The 15,703-nt window shown below is 41.8% G+C and overlaps 3 protein-coding genes across 4 annotated transcripts; 1 reads left to right on the top strand and 2 right to left on the bottom strand.

The window, feature by feature from the left end:
* Positions 1-4,879: 4,879 nt before the first annotated feature.
* On the bottom strand, positions 4,880-6,871 carry LOC146268186 (uncharacterized). Of its 2 annotated transcripts, none has more exons than XM_084709056.1 (7): positions 6,597-6,871; positions 6,108-6,230; positions 5,837-5,980; positions 5,561-5,680; positions 5,409-5,467; positions 5,236-5,305; positions 4,880-5,125 (listed from the first exon to the last, which is right to left on the bottom strand). In XM_084709056.1, exons 1-7 carry the CDS (start codon positions 6,712-6,714, stop codon positions 5,046-5,048), a joined length of 714 nt encoding a protein of 237 aa, XP_084565182.1. In that variant the 5' UTR covers positions 6,715-6,871; the 3' UTR covers positions 4,880-5,045. The 2 variants fall into 2 exon arrangements, with proteins under 2 accessions (XP_084565182.1, XP_084565181.1); XM_084709055.1 differs by having other exon boundaries at positions 6,108-6,233; positions 6,597-6,869.
* Positions 6,872-7,004: 133 nt separating this feature from the next.
* Positions 7,005-11,424, top strand: LOC146268187 (very long chain fatty acid elongase 6-like). The gene is made up of 4 exons (XM_084709054.1): positions 7,005-7,682; positions 8,228-8,359; positions 9,363-9,514; positions 9,692-11,424. The coding sequence occupies exons 1-4, from the start codon at positions 7,591-7,593 to the stop codon at positions 10,120-10,122; spliced, it is 807 nt and encodes a 268-aa protein (XP_084565180.1). The 5' UTR covers positions 7,005-7,590; the 3' UTR covers positions 10,123-11,424.
* Positions 11,425-11,598: 174 nt separating this feature from the next.
* Positions 11,599-15,642, bottom strand: aifm2 (AIF family member 2, ferroptosis suppressor). The gene is made up of 9 exons (XM_084709053.1): positions 14,711-15,642; positions 14,259-14,433; positions 14,040-14,155; positions 13,841-13,957; positions 13,624-13,716; positions 13,329-13,437; positions 12,677-12,829; positions 12,212-12,412; positions 11,599-11,927 (listed from the first exon to the last, which is right to left on the bottom strand). Exons 2-9 carry the CDS (start codon positions 14,428-14,430, stop codon positions 11,776-11,778), a joined length of 1,113 nt encoding a protein of 370 aa, XP_084565179.1. The 5' UTR covers positions 14,431-14,433; positions 14,711-15,642; the 3' UTR covers positions 11,599-11,775.
* Between the last annotated feature and the right edge of the window lie 61 nt (positions 15,643-15,703).

The raw sequence follows: 15,703 nt of genomic DNA on the forward strand, positions 1-15,703 counted from the left end.
AGCAACAACCAGAAGCTACAGTCATATATTTTTTTGTGCTAAATATTCTCATAGCTTCTTACATCCTTTTACAGTCTGAACAGTTCTTGGAAACAATTTTACTCAAGTATATGATTAGGCTGAATCTCTGGGAATATTTGTCTGGATGTGTTTTTATTCTGAATAATGCATTCGAAAAACTCCATAATCAACTGGCTTCAAATTTACAATTTCTCAAACTTCATGTACCCTCCTTTCAGTGAGAGGTCGACAGACAACAGCCTAACATAAAAATAACAAATAGTAGAAACCTGTCACATGTAGAAACAGACAGGGGCACATGTCGTAGAAGGTGACAGAAGCGACAAGTTCAGCCTACTGAACATGGAGGATGTCTGTACGTGGTGGCCTTCCGCCTCTCACTGAAACATGGATACACGCGTTGTTTACACACTCAAAATGGAGCACCCCGCACAGCCTGATAAGCAGGGCACGTAGGCCTACTTTTCCTGTACTCTTGCTAATAGGATTCCCCCCCACCCCCTCCACCTCTCCTCCTCTACTCATGGACACGCAGTCCCACTTCGACATCGTTCTACCTTACCTCTGTGTTCTCACCTCCTCCTCACTTTGCTAACAGCGTACCCCGTGTGTCAGCCACTCTGGCTGGAGCCGCATCCATCGTTCTCTTCCTCTCTCCCCGCTTTCACTCGCCTCTCCACCCGTCCACCCTAACAGACTCACAGTTGCTGTCCACCGTGCGGGTAAGTCCACTCTGGCTTTACACCTCCCACACCACTTAGCTGTCCTCCTCCTCCTCTCCCCCCTGCTCCTCCTCCTTTCCTGGGCAGACAAGTCACATGGAGGTCCGTCGATCACCTCCTGTCAATTATGTCGCTACGCCACGCCCCCCCCCAAGAAGACTATCAGCCAATCAGATCACCTGTTTCAGAGCGCTTTCTTTTCTGCTGTACCAATAAGTAGCCTATTTAGCCCTAACAGATGGTGAAGGATAGCGCAGCTTACTATACCCGGGGAGCTAGCAAGGTCAAAGCAGACGGGAGGCGGTACCCCTTCTTTGATTCAGGGGATGAGGGAGACAAGGGCTAATTTGAGTTGCACAGGAAGGGGGGGGGGGGTCCTAATGAAAAAAACAAAGAGGATCAAATCTGGCGAATCACCTTCACACACTCTCACCTCAAGCTGTCTGTATAGTCTAAATCGTTCTACTAATCCAACTGGTCCTTTCTAAGGATGATCTCTCTGAGTTGATAACATGTAAGGCATGTGTATCCCATGCTTTAATGTGGACGTATTAATATCTTCCGACATCAACATGTTGTCTCAGTCAGAGAGTCCATGGAGCGGCCATATGGAAGCGACAGATTAAGAAACAGCCAACCCCCCTGTTGTGCCGTCTTGCCCAGGAACCCCATCACTCAGCCGGCAAACCAGACACCAGCCCTGGCTTTCTATTTTCCTGACTTGGCTGCGTTTGTTATTGGGTTTTCACAGCTTCCCCAGTCAATATGGCCTTGGCTGGTGTCCGATGCTTCGAGAGAAAAAGGGAGGGACTTGACTCTGTTTCCTCTTCTGGTTCAAGACACAAAAAGACATAACAGCCCCAACTAAATGAATAGAGCTCTTTACGCATGGTGTTCTATGGACTTAATCAGTATGTCAATCTGGAGACGGCTTTCGGGTTCAGAACAGTTTACAAACCACACAGGGATGCCTGTCCCACTTATTATTTAAAGTATAATATAATAAAGGCAAATATTATCAGACTCTTACCCGAAACCAGCAAAGCATGTTTGAGGCAATGACTCAAGCCGCAGACAGCCAGCTGGTATCACATCCACTTACTGGTCATGCTGACTCAGCAGTGATTTCATTAGGACACAGTTTAACCGTTAAATCATCATATCCCAAAATGAACCACATCACCTCGGTTGTTTGAAATGGTCTTCAGGTCAATGCTAACCCTTCACCCCCGAAAGACAGATTGATGGCTCTTATGCCGAACTAAGTGCCTTAAACAGTCATATCAATTTGGGCTGGTAGGGGCGGGGTGCATTACCTCTGTTATTGGAGCAAACTATTCTCAGGGGAAGTGCCTGCTGTAGTGGACATCGGGCAAAGGGGATGTCTAAGTATAATATCCAGGTAAGGTCTAATTCAAAGTGAGGTATCTATATCTAGGTGCCGTTTTAACTACGGGTTATGGGATACACAATAGCAAAGAGGCACCTACAATATCCATTTCTAACTCCAACAGATGTGGGGATACCCCCAGTCCTGAGACTGTCATGAGCTCATATGGGCAGGCCCCACTACCCCTATATTCCAAGCAGCATCTGCATGAATCATTGTGGTCAACTAATGAGGGGTGGAAGGAGATGAGGGAGCTTTTGAAGGCAGTGGAGAGAAAAGGGGATTCATTATGACACTGCACGACTTAGTGCTGTGTTAGACAGTGAGAACGAGTAGGCCTGTTGTCTGACTATGGAAGCGAGTGAGTGTGTGGTTAAGAGAGAGCACTCCGAAATGACCACCTTCTCTTCAAAGTGATCAAGTATTTTACTTTGGCGAGAACTGAAAAAGACGTTTTAAATGTAACTGGTGTTGTTAACTTGTTGCTAGCAGGTTAGTTAAACAACTACAACTTTTATTCTGTTATCAACACAATCACACAAAAACGTTTAAGTTAGACATCAAACAATGTGGATATGCAGTTTGTAGCTACCGTAACAATGGTCGTGTGACACAGGCGTAAAATTATGAATGCACATGTTTTTAAATGAGACGCTGCGCATAAAAACAGCAACTCGAGAATCCTTTTTGTGGGAAAAATGTTGGTGTCGAGTTCATTCATGACAGGCAGAATAGTCGGCAACATCAGCAAGCTTACTGCACTGCACAGTCCACCAGGAAAGAATCAAACACTTACCCTTTCTCAAGGATACATGAAATGCTATCCATAAGATTCATTGGAATCTCAGGTGGCTGTTGAGGAGTCGTGTTCACAGCCATCTCTAGTTTCCGCATAGATGTTGACGTAGTATGGACAGGATTGAAAGGGAGCTTTCCATACATGGCAGGTCCTGAAACCGACAGCTTTTCTCTCATATTCACCTCTCCGCTCCGGAAGACGGACTCACCTCATGCACTTTTTTCTTGCATTCAACAGAGCGAGCATATTGCAAATCCCCTGTGAGGGGAGTTATACACTGAAACAGCGTTTCACATGTTAAATGCATTACTGTTGGTCAACATCATTGGCTCAAAATCTGAAGGCTATTCGTCAAATAATGTACGATGTAGGCTATATAATCAGACCTAGGTATGGTATTCATCACGAAATAAACGATAGTTCGCCTCCTGCTTGTTCTTCTCCCTTGCAGTGACGAACGCCGAAGGTATATCGTTGTTAATATGCGCTATCATATGAGGGGCATTCTGGAAACATGGTGTTTCATCATCCTGAATAGGTTTCTATATTCCAAATTGTCAAGTGAGGAGCATATTCTGATAACAACCAATCAACTGACCTTGGGCTACTAGAAATAGAAAAAAACATTAGAGTAAATGCAAAAGTAATTGATGGTGGGAGTAGTCATGATTTACCTCAAAGGTATTAGAGATTTCCTTGGTATATATTTTATAACATACAAACAATACATACAGACTCAAACAAGTGATAAATTAGAGACTACAGTGGCTTACAATAGATTACATTAGTGACACTACTTACACCATGTTGCCATGGTTTCTACTTGAGATGACTCATCTACTGTGTTTCTGGAAAGGCTTTTGCATCTCTGTGGATACCATTATCATCACCTCTTTATTCCTCTCCTCTGGTTATCATTGCAGTTTTATAATCTTTCAGGTTATATCTGGATAAAGTCGCAGTCACTTGACAAAAGGCTCCAGTGAGCAGGGCTGTATGGCCCCTGTTGAGAGGTTTTAAATGATAGCTTAGGGTGAATATCAGAAAAGTGGGACATTGAGTGGGTCCTGAGCAAGACACTGGCCAGATTTAAGATGCCCGGATATTAGGTTATATTATATATTACAGTATGCACATATACTCTCACTGCTGCCCATTTAGGCAAAGTTGAGGAAAGTATCCGACGTGTGTAGCTGTTCCTGTATTAGCCACACACCTCCAGTCCTCTTAGAAGTCAAGTGCTGTGGTGGGTTTGGTCTTGCTGCACACATTGCAGACACTTTTCTCGGCAACCCCAAAAGCCATACAACTGGGCACCCTGCCCAGAAATACGACCCTAGGGAGCCCATTCAAGCCTGCAAATGGGGAACATTTTCTTCTCTTTCCTCTACTGAAACAGATTTAGATTCATGTTAAATGCACATGAGGCACCCTACAATTCTGCACCTCCACTACAGCCTTCTATAGTATTGTATGTTTTTAGTAAAACATCCTCCACATAACCCCTTTTACCATTCATTAACTGCTGTCAAAATGTGCTCTGGTATTGTGACATAACAGGCAATCATTCATGTCACCTGTTAAAACTGGCTGATCTGGAATTAAGACATCAAAAGACATGCTTTTTGCAAACACCTTCCAATGTTCCCCAGAGGGTGGCAGCAATGGTCAACTATCTCACCACCATGGCCATACGTTTCCCAAAACGAGTTGTGTGTGTGCTAAAATGCATTCATAACATTTGGTATGTGTAATGTTTAATAAGAATCTATTTCTTTGTGTAAGCACACCCTTGTGTATTGTTCTCATATTAGTTATTCGCCATGCGCATGGATACATTGAGTGCAGAACCTTAAGTAGACCAAGTGATGTTTTCACGTGTGAACTTGACCTCCGAGTGAGCCTGATTATTTTATTAATAAGTAGACACATAAACACGACAGTATGCAAAACATTTTTATTGAATACGTTTATGTGATAAAACAGAAAGCAATAGTCTACAAATGTAGTCGTCTTATTGAGATGTGTCCACCTTAGTCACCTGAGAGTTTGTTTCACGTAGAACATTGATATGATTATGATCAGGACCTTAAGATTAAGATGACATAACTCGTCATAGATGTTGTGCCGTCTTTTCAGCTGCATTCCCCGCAGAAATCACTTCCTCAAGGTTGGTATCCATCTCAGGGATGACTGTGAAGAACACATGTTGAGTACTTTTTGTTTGAACAAATACATACTTTTTGGCATGATTGTGGTAATATGGCAACATAAGAATGTTTTATGAGAACAGATTCACTCACTAGGCAAGGGGTCCTGAAGGCTGGCTGCACTCTTCCTGATTGAAGAGGGGGAGGTCGACACTTCTAAATCCTTTAACAGATAAACAAAAATACAACAACATTCAAACGTAATTCAACCGGCATAACCACTTGCCTAATGACACTGGTCATTTAAGATTTGGAAATCATTTTACCTTCTTGACTTTTGACTCATGTGACCGTTTAGCAAACAGAGAAATGAAACTCTTGCGATCTAGAAGAGATTAAAAGCCCATTGTGAGTAGAAGAAGAATTTTCCTAAAAACACTCAATTTTACGTTGTACAAAGTATTAAGAAAGCATGTACGTTTGTATGCTAGAGTTTGGGACTTAGTTAGTGGCTGGTTCTTCCTCAGTTTCGCCCTGACAATGGCGGCAGACCTCCTCCTGGCCTCCTTGGAGATTCTAACTGCATCCAAGATCAAACCTGAGGGACAAATGCACACACACACACACACACACACACACAAGGCTATTGCTGCAATAAAACAATGAACATTTTAGGTTAGAGATAGCTAATCTGTCTCAGACGGATTTTCAGCAGAAGGAATGATTCTGTGTACAATAGATTATATTTAAATACCTAAGATTAGGAAGACGTAGAAGAACAGGCCCAAAGATAAATTGACCTTCATAACTGATGCGGTGTCAGTCATGACGTTCACTCTGGGTTTGATTATGTTCACACTGGAAAATCCTCCTTTGCGACCTCTGGCATAGGCATCCACTGCACAGGAACAACATTTTGGCTGTCATCCCAGGAGAGTAGCACATTCTTCAACTAGTCTAGCTGCCTACATCATCACTTAAAAAGATAGGTTGACAAACTAGAAAGCTATGACCTGCTGACTCACTTTGAAGTGATGAGGTCTGTTCGTAGTTCTGCAAAATAGATTGCAGGAAACCAACCAGATGGCCCTCTGTGTCGTTCCCATTTTGGAGATATCCATTATCAGGTCCATTGGTTGAGCCGTTTTCTACTGAACAAAAATGTTAAAGTGATTTCAGATACGTTAGAGCTACTAAAGACAGCTAGCTAGGCATGATAAGCTACAGTACCAGTTAGTTACAGATAAAGCTAGCTACTATTCAAGCAAAACTTTTTTTGTCTGTCTAGCTCAAATTAGATACACTAATGGTACTGTCAGTACAGTACAGTCAGTATCTACTGTAACTACTTATGCCTTCCTCAAGTTCATGGAGGTCTGGCTACTGTACAGTACAGTAGCCTACTGTGCTGGCAATCACCAATTTTCAGCAGATTTTGGATCAAAACTTGTAGTTAATCAGGTCATCGGCACAATTTAAGTTGATATGAATTGTGCTACTGTGTCCTAGCATACCTTTGTCAACCGAAATCAAAGTTGACACTGAAGTTGTCTCTGCATCTGAGAGGGTGGCATTAGCACTTAGCACTACCAATACTGGCATCATCAGCAGATACCAAAAGGTTGTTGACATTTTGATGTTAGACTCAACACAGGATGGCTAGATTAACAAATAACAATATAAATCCACCTTTACATTTGTCCAGCTTGCTAATGTTACGTTTGTTAGACTTGAACAGCACAACTGGAGGTTAACCCTTTTTTTAACGGTCGACGTATGGTGACGTCAGGTCATATTATTGTACATCTAGACTAATTGCTAAAGACATGGGAAATGTGAAAACTACATAGACATAGTCTAGTGTTGGGATACATTGGGAATGGGAAAGTATTTAGAACTATTTATTTATTTATTTTAATAAATTACCTTATTAATTCGCCCGCGCCTTTTTTGCTAGTTCTAGGTCGAGGCGTGATGGGGCTCGGTTGTGTGCGCGCGCGCGTGTGAGCACAACCAGGGTTGTGGAGTAGGGTTATAACGGAAGCCCAGTCTGAGAATTTTTAATGGCAGGGTGTTATGGGTATGAATGCCCACACACTCTTAACGAATAGGCTGTGATCCGCCTTGGCTTTCGGCTATACATGTCCCAATCCTACATCCAGCTGCGGCCTGGCACTCAATAATGGATCCGCCAATCAAACTCAAAGAACAACAGATGTGCCGTCGAAACTCCCAAACACATTCCTCTCGCTGAGTAGTGAGGCAGGGCATCTAGTACACGCCCATTCCTAATAGGCTTTTAATGTGTGCGCAAATCAGGTGAGGCATAGTTGACTGAAGAGGGAACGCGACAACGTTTATAGAAGAATCAAACATTTGCCAGTGAAAGCAGTGTGAGACGTTTAAAGCTTTGGAAGAATAGTTTCTGTGTTCGAGTAGGCTAAACGCAACAGGTGTATAGACAAATAACGTTTTAGCGAAGTGGAGAAAGACACTGAATGATTGAAAATGAATGAGACTGATCGTACATCACTGTCTGAATACGGTTTCGAGCAACAATTTGATGAGAGAGTTGCTATCGAATGGATGCAGGAGAACTGGTAAGGAAAATCCCACCTGCTTTTAATTGTCTGTACTAGGTACTCAAGAATTTAAGAGTCCTGCAATCGCATGCCCCAACTGAAAATTCTAGTCTTTCTTTCACCACCTTGCCCTTAATTTTTTTGATTTGTAACCGGATTTTCTCGAATTTCGCAATGGGCCTTGTCGAACTTAAATTAGGAACCGGTATGAAGGAATTGAGGCTGACACTAGATTCTAAATTGGCCCTTTTATTTTTGGCCCGCTTAAACGGGCAAACAAGGTGAAGAGCTAATTATTGCTCTTGACAAAATTCCGTAATGGGGTAGTTGCATTACAATTTGATTAACTTAAATGCGCCTGCCTTTTTAGTTGAGTAACTTTGTTGATTCATCATTATGTTTTTAGTAGCCTACCTTTATTCTCGCCTACTTGGAATCAAGTTTCCTTTGACAAAATTCAGATTTGATTATCTTAACCTACCATCCTTCCACCTGTAACTCAACATGACACTTTACACTTTACATTGTACAAAAAAACTAACTATGTAAATTTGTCTCCTCAGGAGCAAGTCATTTGTGTTTTGTGGCCTGTATGCAGCGATGGTCTTTGGGGGCCAACATTTTATGAAGGAGCGGCAAAAACTAAACCTTCGTAGGCCACTGGTGGTGTGGTCACTCAGTCTAGCCATCTTCAGGTAAATTAGTGTAGTAGACTAGCAACTTTTGCATTTGATACAGCATTATTTGTCCAACTATCCAAACCCTCCCACTACCCATATTTTAGAGTATGCATTTAATTTCAAAGCAATGTGGATTAATGTATAGGCCTAAAGATGAGCCAGTAAATACATGTACAAAGTGCAATACTATATATGTGTGATTGTAGCTTTCAATGTTTTCTGTGAAGAGTAGCCCCACCCATGCTTAATCCTAATCCAGCACTGGAGTGCTATATGAGGCTACACAGACCAACCTGCCCTAATCCATAACCAGCCTCTGAACTACAACTACAATCCTAGTTTGATTGAACAGGACCACTATAATCTAATGTTCATATCTCCTGGGCTGCACTTTCAGAGGAGTTTGTGCCTCTTGTAAATCCACCTGACAAGAAAATTGATATGGTTTACACCGCATGTGAACATTTAACCTATTGTTATATCATCTGGCCTTATGCATTGAATTGTTCTTGTCTTGAATCAATCCTCAACAATAGAACAATTATTATTGTCTGTCATTGTGGCCAGTGATCCATTAATAATATACAGGGCTTTCATACATTGGGGTATAACATCCTCCTATAATTAGTTTGTCACAAACTGAACATTGCTGCTAGGAGGCATTTGTTTTGATGGGTTCAGGTTTTTAAATTTTAGATCTTTACTTGCAGTGCAGTTTACACCTGCGTGTGTTGACAATTGTGATCAGTGTCTTTTTGGACACCAGGAATTTGAATCTTATTGGCCGAATGTTGCTTCCCAACTGATCCTTAATTGCTGATTTTGATCCAAAGACGCTAGTCTGATAGTAATGGCAACCAGAGATGCTCTGTTTACCAACTAAACAAATGTATATCAAGTGAGACACAAATGATTGATTGCCCTACAGAACTGCCTCTTCTAAAAACAGTTGAAAGTTTTTTGGAAAGTTGTCTCTCTCAGCCCTTGTTTTTCATTGATTGTCATCTCCTGTCTTCAGTATCATTGGAGCTGTTCGCACAGGATGGTACATGATGCACATACTCTCCACAACTGGCTTCAGACAGTCTATATGTGACCAGAGTTTCTACTATGCCCCAGTCAGCAAGTTCTGGGCATGTGCCTTTGTCCTGAGCAAAGCCCCTGAACTAGGTAAGTAAAAAAAGAATTTTTATCCATGATGTCAACTGTTAACAGGGACATTTGGTAGATCGGTTTCAGTAGCCCAACATGTGTTGGGTTATGTTTGTGGTGACTCTGAAATTGCCCACTGGAATATCACCAATACGAGTAGGGAACCGCCATAACGCACCCTCTCCCCCCTTGCAGGTGACACGGCCTTCATTGTGTTACGTAAGCAGCGCCTCATCTTCCTCCATTGGTACCACCACATCACCGTGCTGCTTTACTCCTGGTACTCCTACAAGGACATGGTGGCCGGTGGCGGCTGGTTTATGACCATGAACTACTCGGTGCACGCCCTCATGTACTCCTACTACGCTGTTAGGGCGGCCGGCCTGCGTGTGCCCCGCCCCTTCGCCGTGGTCATCACCACCATGCAGATCGCACAGATGGTCATGGGGCTGACTGTCAGTGGGCTGGTGTACTGCTGGATGCAGGAGGGTGACTGTTACTCGCGAGTTGACAACATTGCGTGGGCCTCCCTCATGTACCTCAGCTACCTGGTGCTTTTCTCCTCCTTCTTCTACCAGACCTACCTGCGAGGCTCTGGAGGAGGTAAGGCCACTAAGACCGACTAGGCTCTCCTCACTTCCATTCATCCACGTTCAATACCTGTCGCCCACATCACCCCCAAGCTTAATATTGTTGTACACTTTTGGTAAGACGTTTCTTTTTATGGAAAATTTCAGACATGGTCACAACTGAGGTGTGAATCTGTTCAGACTTTTCACCTGGATATTGCATCAGTTCTTTTCTCCCCGTCAAGGTTGTGTGTATGCGTCACAGCAGACACCCATTAATGACACCCAGTTTCTGAGCAGACGGGTATGACAGGTTTCTCTCTTGCATTTCTATCTCGATGCTGTTGCTCTGAACTTGTGAATGGAGGGTGGATGATCTGTGCTGTGCCCTTTTTTTGCCCCAGCCCCAAATAGTTTGCATTTCTCTGGCATTACCTCAGGTGAAGGCTTGCAGAACAAGCTTGTCTCCTTGCAGGTGTATTTGTTGTGGGTGTGGAACTCATGGGCTTCTCAAAGATGAGCCCAAACTCCCTTCCTTGAAGTATAGCTTTGATGCCATCCAGAATTTAAATTTGAAAGGAGCTTATCAAATGATATGCCTCTATTTAAGTAGGTTTTATTTATAGACTATTTATTAACCTGAACTTATGATGCTACCTGGACTGGTGCTGAAACGTTCAATGGTCTCACTCCGCGAGTCTAGTATTGTAGGTTTTTACACACAGAATTGTTGTATTTGTACATGTGAGATGTAACATAGAATGTTAATTGTTATGCATTCAAATGGCTGGCGCCTCTATCGGTTTAGTACGTCAGGTATTCTGTCCATCTCTACCTCATTCTCACAGGAATGAGTTTTTATTGACTTTAACCCTTAACATTCCATTTATAAAGCAGTATGAGCCAAATGTTCAACTCTCAGACTACATTTCATAGATCTTTTATTGTAGCTCGTGTTCATGCTGGCCAAGTTTATCTGTTACCGCAGTCATTTATTTTATTTATTGAATTACCTAGATTTTATTGTGGATGTCTAGATGGTGCAGCCATAACCATTTTCTACTGGTCAAATCTAGTCTACATGGTCATATTGACAAATGTTTTTTTTTGGCATAGCTTCGAGAATAAGTTGTGATTTGAAGAACATATCGTAAATATATTTTATACTTGTACAGACGGGTAAGATGTGCCAAATGAAGCAGAACATGTAAATAATTGGAGGTACTAATGACGGAAGCATTGCCCGAAGGACCTTAATTCCACTGTGATCCAGATGTGTATATATTGTTGGATATGATTAATACCAAACCAATGTACTTTTATTTAAACTTGAATATAATAAAGCTGGACTGTTTGTAATTTCTTGTTGTGGTAATCTGTGAATTTACAGTAGGTAACTTGGCAACACTACCACTTCATTGTGTGGCCCCCTTTCAACAAACTAAAGCTAAGCTTTTACACACTTGACTCACTGAATCTTCTGAACTTTTACAAAATTAAGACTTGTATTAGTATGAAAATTCAAGATGGGGAAAGTATTCAAAGTTTTATAGGTGTATTACTTTTACAAAAACATGAAGACTTTGAGGTTTAAAAATTTCAGTCAATTTTTGTGCCTCGTAAAACTATCCTTGATACTAAGGCACTAATCTCCTTTCAGGCAGTACAGGCAGACAACTATTTGAGTTCGAAGACTAGAATGTTCTGAGATTAAGGGGATGTTTGGCCCATCTCCCTCCAGCTTTTCCACAATAACAAGTTGTTGCTCTTGGCCTTGGCGACAAGAAAGCGAGGGAGCTTCATGCCATTGAACTGACCCACTCCGTCATTATGGCCCATAGCCAAAAGCATTGTCACACTGCCTGTTGAGTAGATATGACAGGAAAAACATTGTAAAAACCACAGCTTTTTTTGCACAAGACTATATGGCTCAAACGACTGGAGAACTGGTACAGTAATGCATTGTAGTTGGCGTAGCAATAAACTAGCAGGGGATGACTTGTGATTCTACTGATGGGTGGTTGCCATGAACGGCAGTTGGATATTACATGTTATATTAGGTGTAAGCTGACAGTCGTAACTAAGTTGTATTACAATTATGATCAAAGGGATGAGAAGCGCAGTGGTGTGTGTGATATTCTGTTACCTGGGTGATAGGCTGCCTGAGCCTTTCCAGCCAAACGATATGCTATATTGTTAACCGCAACCCCGGCATGAAGCCCTGCAGCATATGCAGTCTTGGGTTCGTTGAGATTGGTACAGTCCCCGACTGCGTACACGTTTTCATAGCCCTCCACCTGCAGATGCTGGTTCACTTTCAACGCTCCGTTCTCCGCCAGGCATCCGTCTGAAATGCCAATGTCAGGTAAGAGGCACGATAAGGTAATGTAAGGTAAGAGGCACGATAAGCAGATCGAAGATTTGGATGATCCAATCGGTCAAAAAACCATGGTATAAGATAACCACGAACATTGCAGGTCATTGAGGATGTGTGGGGGTTGAGCCAGTTAGACTGGAACAGCAGAGGACATGAGTATAAATGGCAGTATTTGTCTCCCTCTTGTGGCAATGAAAGCAGAAGACAAATCCATGATCTCTCACACAAACGTACTCAAAGTTGAGCTATAAGCTGAGGAGTTGATCTTGGATCCGGTGCAGCTGATAACAAGGTCTGCTGTGATCTCTGAACCCTTGTCTGTGGTAATAACCGTATCCTTCTTGATCACATTCAATTCCAGCTCAGCCAAGTTAGACACCTTCTGCCCTGGAAATAAATAATAAAGATTTATCAAAACTAGTGACACACTGGGTAATAAATGTGTTGAATGAATGAGTGAACAATCCATTTAAAGACTAATAAAGTAACTTGTGAAATCTTAAACTGCTCTCTACATTTGATTTATATATATATATATATATATATATATATATATATATATATATATATATATATATATATATATATATATATATATATATATATATATATATATATATATATATATATATATATATATATATATATATATAATGTTCAGATTCGCTAAGAAGCTCTTAACGCTAAGATCTTCTTTGGAACGTTCTAACAGCGCTCTAGAACGCGCTCAGAACGTTCCCAAGAAGCTCTTAGCGTTAAGAGCTTCTTAACGAATCTGGGAAACCCATCCCTTATCTATTCCTGTACGTTGCCATAACCATGCAAGCTCATTCTGACTATGCAGCTTTCGGCACTGCCAGGCACTGGCCTCCGCATTACATCTCACCCAGTACAAGTTCCACGCCTTTCTCCAGCAGCACCTCCTTGGCTTGCTCTCTGACACTGGGCAGCAGCTCTTTGTCTGCCATTCCGATGTGAGAATGGATTAGAATCACCTGAAAATATATGGAGAGAAATATGAGGTGCAGATCCATGACTACGGATTTGGTTTTAAGTCTGTAGTTTTGAATGGTCTCTACATGATGATTTGGAGTATATATATATATATATATACACACACACACATTAAAAAAAGCCCTTTTCAATCTTCCAGTATCGTGAGTCTAAGGGATGCATTCTACCTTTTTGTCTGGGTATTCAGTTTTGATCTCTGCAGCCATCTCCACACCTGTGGATCCACCCCCAATCACGAGGACTGAGCCAGCAGCCTGGATCTTATCAACAGGAAGAAACTATGTTAGCATTCAATGAAGAAAACATTTCTTCATGTCAATATAGCACAAGAGAACTTGATTCACAAGTCAATATATGAAGTAGTTGACTGATCTAAGACCCTACCTCATTTACAAAGTCCTCATATTTCTGAATGGCTGACTGGTATGAGACCACAGTGTTGTGCCCAGGGAAGGGTCCGTTAGTGCCCGTGCACAGTATAAGATGAGAGAATTTCACTTCCTGTTGCATAAACAAACACATCTGCCATATAGTGTCACATAACATGCACTGAGTTTAACAAAGTGCTACAAAGTGTGTTTACCTTCCCTCCATCCAATACTACAATTTGAGAGACAGGGTCCACCTGCACCACACAACCCTGAAGAAAACTTTCTCCAAATGTTTCAGCATACGGGATAAAGGTCTTCTGGGCAAAGCCTGTAAGGAATGACTCCATTTAAACGTTGTACTCAACTTTGATTTAATAAGCAGCATAGTTTGAATGAGTGACATTTAGGTGAAGAGTCAATGTGATGCATACCACTCTGTACAGAGGCTCTCAGTGCAGCCACATTGTGATGAAAGGCATCCCGCATGTCAATGAGAGTAAAGGGTATTCCCTTGTACTTGAGTTGCTGCGCTGCTGCGACGCCACCAAAACCACCGCCGACTACAACCACATGAACACCATCCATAGATATTTGGCCACCCATGATCTGTGAAAAGTTAACCAAATGAAATTACAAACATTAAAAAAAAAATACAATTTAACTCGATGGGCAAGATTCGCCCTTTTGAGTTCAAAAACTTTGAATTGTAGTAAAATTCCTGACAGACCCTGGAGAAATGTTAAAAGAAAAACAAACAAAAAAGTACGTGGTACATTATTGAATACTCATGATTATCAAGCAACTGATTTCAAATGTAGGCTACGTGCTCTTAACCTCGTAAAATTACAAATTAATTGATTATTTTAGAAAGAAAAACAATTACCGAATACAAGGATCCCGGTGTGTCACTGTAATCGGCAGTGTGCAAATTGGCTAAGAGACCTAAACAACTTTTCAACACGTCAGAGTAGGCTAGTTGTAGTTGTCAACACCCATGGAAGCAACTCTATTATACAAGAATTCATTTCCTCCAATAGCAGCGTTTCAGGGAGTGGTGGGAGGATATTTGCGAGATACGGTGAATTTGGGTTATCTGGGAATTTTTTTTGCATGCATTTTCTCATCGGAGCTTCCTGATAGACTAGTGCCCTGACCCTTTCTGTGACACCACACCAATCACGTTTTGTGATTTCAGTCACATAACATAGGCCTACATGCTAAACCTAGAGTCAAAGTTCTGTGGACAAGACATTAGGTGCGTTTGACTTCATGCAGCGCCGGCGTCGCCTGCTGCCCGGCTGACTTGAAGCAGCCAATGGAATTCTCAGCTTCAAGGCAGCTGTCGGCGCGGCCGGTGCTACATGAGGTCGAACACACCTATCTTCATAGCAAGGAAGAAAACGCTCTGGGTTTAGGTGTCCCACATTACCCGAATTCATCCTATTTCTAACACGGATTGAAGGAAGAATTTTCCACTTTTATGTCCTCAAAGATTAGAAATTATTTCATTTTGTATGTTTACATACACTTTTTAGTATGTATGTGTGGTACCGTGATTATATGTATTTTTTCTCATTGCTAACAAACACGCATGGCGTTTTAACGACCCGTTGTCTTGCACCATTGTGAGCCAGACTCATAACATTTAGTTTAGACAATATTCATGATGACGCAATCATTTAAGAACATCGACAGCTATATATATATAGCCTAATCGATAGCACCTGAATCAATTACACTTATCAGAAAGATAAGGAAAAAGCTCAACAGTCACTGCCAACGCGGGACAAAGCTAAAGCAACATATTTCACTCAGCCACAACTGCAGTCGCATAGTATGTGACGTACCTTGAGGACACGTTCCAATCAATCGTTCC

The sequence above is a fragment of the Hypomesus nipponensis genome, chromosome 11 (genome assembly GCF_054491055.1).
Source record: "Hypomesus nipponensis isolate SF chromosome 11, ASM5449105v1, whole genome shotgun sequence".
NCBI classification, from domain to species: domain Eukaryota; kingdom Metazoa; phylum Chordata; class Actinopteri; order Osmeriformes; family Osmeridae; genus Hypomesus; species Hypomesus nipponensis.